Here is a 5,823-nt window from a genome sequence, read left to right as displayed (position 1 = left end):
AATTCAGCAGGGGACCTAGTCTGTTTTTTTCTATCTTCTGTCATAATTTGGAGGTATTATTTTAATTAAAGTTTCAACAAAAGTAAAAACAGGACAGAGGATTTCAAGCAATGTAAAGTGTTCTCCTTTTAGGCCATTCACAATATGAGGTCAGGTCAGTCATGAAGTATAGCTGGTGCTTCTTACAATCGACGTGACCTCTGTGTCACACAGAAAGCCCACTATTATAGCGTCACCCCCTCCAGAAGCTTCTCAGTCCTTCGGCTGTGTTGGGGATGGAAGGGCGGGGTCTTTGCTCCCCTTCCTGAAGCAAAGCTCCACGCCACTCTACGGAGAAGGGACCTTGGTGAATAGGCCCCACTCAAGAGGAATAAAGGAACCTCTCCACTGGTTTGTTTTGGAAGCTGTCTTATTGATCTGTCTACCTTTGAATGAATGCATTGGCCCAGTTTTCCCGCTCATATGGACAATGACACTCAAGGCCTGTATTAAATGGCTCAATGTTATTCCCAGAGAATGCCTGTTGTAACTATTAAGAGTAGTTTGGGAGCGTTTGTTGTTCCATTCTTCTATCTACTCCACTAACCTATCTACTCCCACTAGAATAGAGAAGCTAAACTAAAGCAAATCGATGGCCGCTGACTGCCTAAATCAATGCCAAGTGGCACAAGGACATGTTTCATAAGTAGACTGATGCTGAAACACAATTACAGTATTATTGAGCACTGTCATTCAAAGACTATTATATGCAGGAAAGACAAAAAATCTTGCTCGAGACCATGAAGGTGCCACTGAATTCAAGGCCCTACCATAAAAACCAGCACTCCAGTAAAAGTCAAAAAGATGTATGTATAAACCACTTCATTTTATTCAAGTTATTGAACAGCTTTCTCCATTTTGACTCTGTAAAGAATCAGTCACATTTACATTATTCCTGTAAAGAAAAACTGTTATTAGCCTGTTAGATTTTTTTAAATCACAGAATGAGCTAAAAAAAACAAAAAGTAGTAAACAACTTTGCAACACATGCCAAATAATTAGCTCATTGTTCTATAACATTTCAAGGACTTTTCCTCCTGTTGGCATGATTTGGAGGAAAAGAGAGAATGAGAGTCAACAAGAGGACAGACTAAGTCAATAAAGTTTTTTTACAAATCTTTGGTGAGGCATCCTCCTGAAGATGTTAGCCACTCTCTTGTATGGGCCAGAGTATATTATCAAACTTCAATGGGAAAACTGACTTGTTGTCATTAATCACAAATTCAAGTGAAGATGGCTATATTAAATATCTAAACTCCTGTTTCTCTGCCTTATTTACAGACTGACCAATAAATCCATCCTAAACTTCTACTTCTTTACACTATAAGTTGACCCAATTATGAGCTGTTCTTTTAACACTTAAAACAGCCTTGCTACACAAAACCGTTTTTACTTGAATTTGTTGAAATAGGTTAGGTCCATATGTGTTTGTATTATGTTGTGAGTGTGAAAATGAACACCTACCTCCTCTGTCAGCTCTAGCCACTGAAAAGAAATAAGCAGAGAAATCAGGCCAATTATAAAAGCTGGTCAGTCTGATGTCATGTTGCCTGAGCTCATTACTATTCATGAGCTCGCCCAGTTGCGCTGGGTAAAGGATGCTGACAGCTAGGCTCTCATTGGCTAGCTGTTAGACAATCAGACTCAAGCAGCTTAGCTCGTTGAATATTAATGACAACTGGCACAGTCTTCTTGCAGGGTGGTTTTCTATACCACACTAGAATGGCTTGAAAAAGGTAACCAAAGCATTTTTTCCACAAAAATGTCCATGGTAGAACTTCAGACATTACCACAAAGTAATGAAATACATGTGGCAGGGCACCTTTAAAAGAAATGCTTATAGGTATTTGATTTTAATTTACCAATGGTTTACAACAATATCCCATCTCCCTGTTGTGATACTGCTAAGGCCATATATGAAATCAATGAGCGCAAAAGATTAAAAAAAAAAAATTGACATAGTAAAGAACATAATTTATTTAAGACAAAATCTAAAGCAGAAATAAATACATGAAAGAACAATGTGATTTACTTTGTGAACTCAACAATGAATAATAAACACTTTCAGTGGTAACAAAGAAGAAACATTGCCTCATCAGGTCACTGAATTCTGAAAGTATCCCAGCTACTTCTTAACGGACCAGACCATTAAAAAAGGTTAATCTGTAAATGATTTGTCAAACACGTCTTCAAAACTGATTTAAGTCATCACACTCTCCAATAACAAAATAAATTGTTTGCTGTCAGAGTTAGAAATGTTTACAGGCCTCGACATGTGTTATAAATACAAAAACAAAGATAAATCAATCAATACAAATAGTCATTAAGACAAATTAGATTTAGTTTGAAAGGTAAATTAAACAGATGGTAGTAGACAGGTAAAGAGTTCAGGAAGGGCAAGGGGTGTCAAATTAATCATTTTCATGAAAACAATTTAGAAATTAGGCAGGATAGATACATTCATATTGTGCATATTCCCCATCTTTTGAAACAGACAAAACCGAAGCTAAAACTTTTGACATTAGGAGCTAAAGAATGTGATATGGTGCGGTTTGATTTTGTAGTACCCTAAGTACAGCTCTATAATATAATAATGAAAACAAAGCCAGAGAAATACAATATTGTGTATTCTGTCATTAATCTGGCACCACGTACCTACATTCCTGAATGGACTGGACAATCATATTCGCCCGGTGTATAATTTAGCACAACGACTGGGCATACATTTACCCACCAAAGAGTATGCAGTACAACAGTATGCAAAGACAGTTAATTCCGTTAAGTCTTGTTGCGAACCAGGGCTTGTGATTCCCTCCTTATGAAGATGGAATTAGAGAAAACAGAAGGCCACAGCGATGTAGTCCAGTTATAGTTCCAAACACTAGCAGACACCTAATCTATAGCCATTGGGACAGGGAAACAGACTCGCATGGCACCATTTTAAAAATCTAAACTTTTACAAAATTCACAATTTGATCCATTAGAAAACAAACAAACAACTGTTTGTTCTCAGATGAGTTAAAAAGCAATGGATGGGTCAAAGTAAAAAATAAAGCAAGCAGAACATAAAGGCGGTAGCTTATCAACAGTAGGTGACATCATCTCTTCATTATCACAATGCCCTTTCAGATTACAGCTGACCTACAGCAGAGATCCTATACATGCAGACAGACACACAGACACTAGCACATATCTTGACTGAGCCCTCAGTGCTGTCCTCCCTTTAAATCCTCTCTGCTGCTCAGAAAAAAAGAGGTTCAAATTCTCTCATAACTTCTAAAATGGCTCAGTTAAAACCAGGGCGGTAATGACGCAGAATAAACATTTAAATACATCAACTTCAAGTCAATGAGATGTCTCCCCATGAGTTTAACATCTCCACTTCAGGTACAGCTTTTCTTCAGTTGTCCACCCTAGGACCCCGTTTAGCTGACAGCCATTCTGGGAACAGGCTGCCCCCCCCCCTCCTACAGACAGAGACTTTTTAAGACTATTTTAGACACTTCTGTGGTCCGTGGCAATGGATTATAGACATGTGAGTAAAACAGGCAATTTTGCTTAAAAACAAATGTTGATCAAAACACGCACATGGGACACAAATGTCAGTTGTTAACTTCCCCAAAATGTGGGAAACAGGGGGTGATTTTAGGCAAATCACACATTAGCATCCAAGGACATCTCCAGATTCAATGATATTTTTTCACCTAAATGTAGCTTCTTTACAATGTATCACTGTGGAAAATTAGCCCTATCATGGACTGTAATACATACTGGAATATAGATGGCTGCATGACTCCTAATGTCAAGGCCTTGCACATACAGTAAGTACCAACCAAACTGCACCAAGTCATGCAGAGTACCGCCCCTAGTGGTTCCTGGATAACTCTGCAATGTTATTCTTTACCAATACTAGCCTAAAGAAACATCAGTGAGCACTGAAAATAAAATGATTTAAATAGGAAGATAATGGACTGAAATCAACTCTGTGCACGTCAGTACACGCACAAAGATATAGGAGGCTGCATTTAGGACGTTCCGAGGTAAAAAATAAAATCATATTTCTGAAGATGTTGATGGATCAAACTCACAACATGAGATCAGTTGCAAAGAAATATTAACAACATTAATTAAACTCTCCCCTAACACTGGTGGAACTGCAACACCACATTTCAACATGTAAAATTAATTGCAATCATCATCTGAGGTGCGTAATCTTACCTCATATCAGCCATATTTCCCACAGCAAACTAGAACAATTTAGCATTATTCTGCCAATACACCACTGACACCAAATAATATTCTTCTTTAGTCTGTTATTAAGATTTATAAATCTTGCTTTTTAAAATTAAAAAAAAAAGGTAGTGATTGTTGTAGTAAAAACAATGACAAGAGTTCACAGACTCATCTGTGGAGGAAGCACTGGAGGTTGAACCAGGAGCTCTAATGATATGGTCAGTTGTTGTCGAGTTGGTCAAAGGGAGGGAAAGAGGGAGGGAGGGAAGGAGGAGTTGTGGAGCAGAGTCATCAATAGGCCTCTGTTGCCCCCACTCAGTCCTTTTTGATCAGATTGAACATGCAGCAGCCCTGTGGGAGTCTGGCTGCCACTATGGGGTTGGTGATGCTATGCCGCCATGAGATACTGATGGTAAAAGAGGCCAAAGAGTGAGGTGGAGAAGAGGCATGCAGCAATCCACCAAGTAAAGAAAGAGAAGAGGCCCCGGAAAAGCAAGGGGCTGAAGACAGTCCGCAGGCCTCCCAAGGCCACTGACAGCTGGGCGACTGACGCCCGGGCTCCTGTTTCTACCACTGAAGCTGGTGTTGGGGCTGCTACTGGTGCCGCCCCCATCACAGAGTCAGAGTTCATTTCATAGACGCAAGGCAGGTCTTCTTCCGGATAGACCCACCAAGAGTGTCCACCTGTAATAAATAAGACAATGGAGGAAAACAGCTTGGATTTGTGGAAAGGCAAAGAGATAATGTAAACTGGAAAATCATCAAGCAGTGCATGACTCACCTAAAGTTTTTAGCAGCAAAGTTGTGTGCAGCAGCATCACCAGTGGTGCCACATACTGTAGGGCAATTACACACAAGTAGTAAAAAACACGTGCAACCTGGGTGAAATTAGAGAGGAAGAATAGCATTACTATAGGGATTTTCACTACTGTTTAACAAAGTACGCTGCTTTCCGTTTCTCCTCAAACATCATCAAATGTCGGGATGCAGCATTACACAGATCTCAGCCTACTGGCCAGTATCAGTTTTCATAATGTTATAGCTTATTGGAAAATGGCATTTTTAAATGACAGAAACTTTGCCAGACATTTTCTCTTCTCCAGTCTGCTGTAGACCACCACTCTTTCATTATGTCAGGAAATGAAATTCAACTAAACAAAGATTATTTTTTTAGCTTTTAGCTGCATAGGGGAGAGGGGGGGAAAACATGCAGGATATTGGATTTTAACCCTCGATCTACATTGAGGCATAAACCTCGAAGTTTATGTGCGCCTGCTCTACTGAGCCAACCGGGCCACTAAACAGACCCTCTTTACAGCATACCTGTATTTGCGGCACCATATATTCTAATTTGGACTTTAATGTATAATAATATTTAACTCTTTGCACATTGTGAACACTAATACAAGTTGCAAGGTAGGGTACGCTCATCTGCACTGTTGTACGGTCAGTACATGTTGGGAAGGCATTTAAAAAGCCTCTGGCTCACCCAGTAAGAGCATTCGCTGAGTCCTGCAGAGGCCCGGGTTTGAATCCGACCTGTGGCCCTTT

The 5,823-nt window shown here is 39.7% G+C and overlaps 1 protein-coding gene across 2 annotated transcripts in view; it reads right to left on the bottom strand.

The window, feature by feature from the left end:
• Positions 1-1,996: 1,996 nt before the first annotated feature.
• Positions 1,997-5,823, bottom strand: part of tmem161b (transmembrane protein 161B) — a 21,400-nt gene continuing 17,573 nt past the window's right edge. The window contains exons 11-12 of one of the 2 annotated variants that reach the window (XM_032516058.1): positions 5,054-5,150; positions 1,997-4,956 (exon numbers count right to left, since the gene is read on the bottom strand). In XM_032516058.1, the coding sequence (XP_032371949.1) occupies positions 4,661-4,956; positions 5,054-5,150 (393 nt within the window). In that variant the 3' untranslated portion in view covers positions 1,997-4,660. The remainder of the gene's footprint in view (positions 4,957-5,053; positions 5,151-5,823) is intronic. The other variant, XM_032516059.1, reaches the window with a different exon arrangement.

The sequence above is a fragment of the Etheostoma spectabile genome, chromosome 5 (assembly GCF_008692095.1).
Source record: "Etheostoma spectabile isolate EspeVRDwgs_2016 chromosome 5, UIUC_Espe_1.0, whole genome shotgun sequence".
NCBI lineage: Eukaryota > Metazoa > Chordata > Actinopteri > Perciformes > Percidae > Etheostoma > Etheostoma spectabile.
The sequence above is the reverse complement of the archived record's forward strand: the minus strand, read 5'-3'. Positions and strand labels throughout refer to the sequence as shown.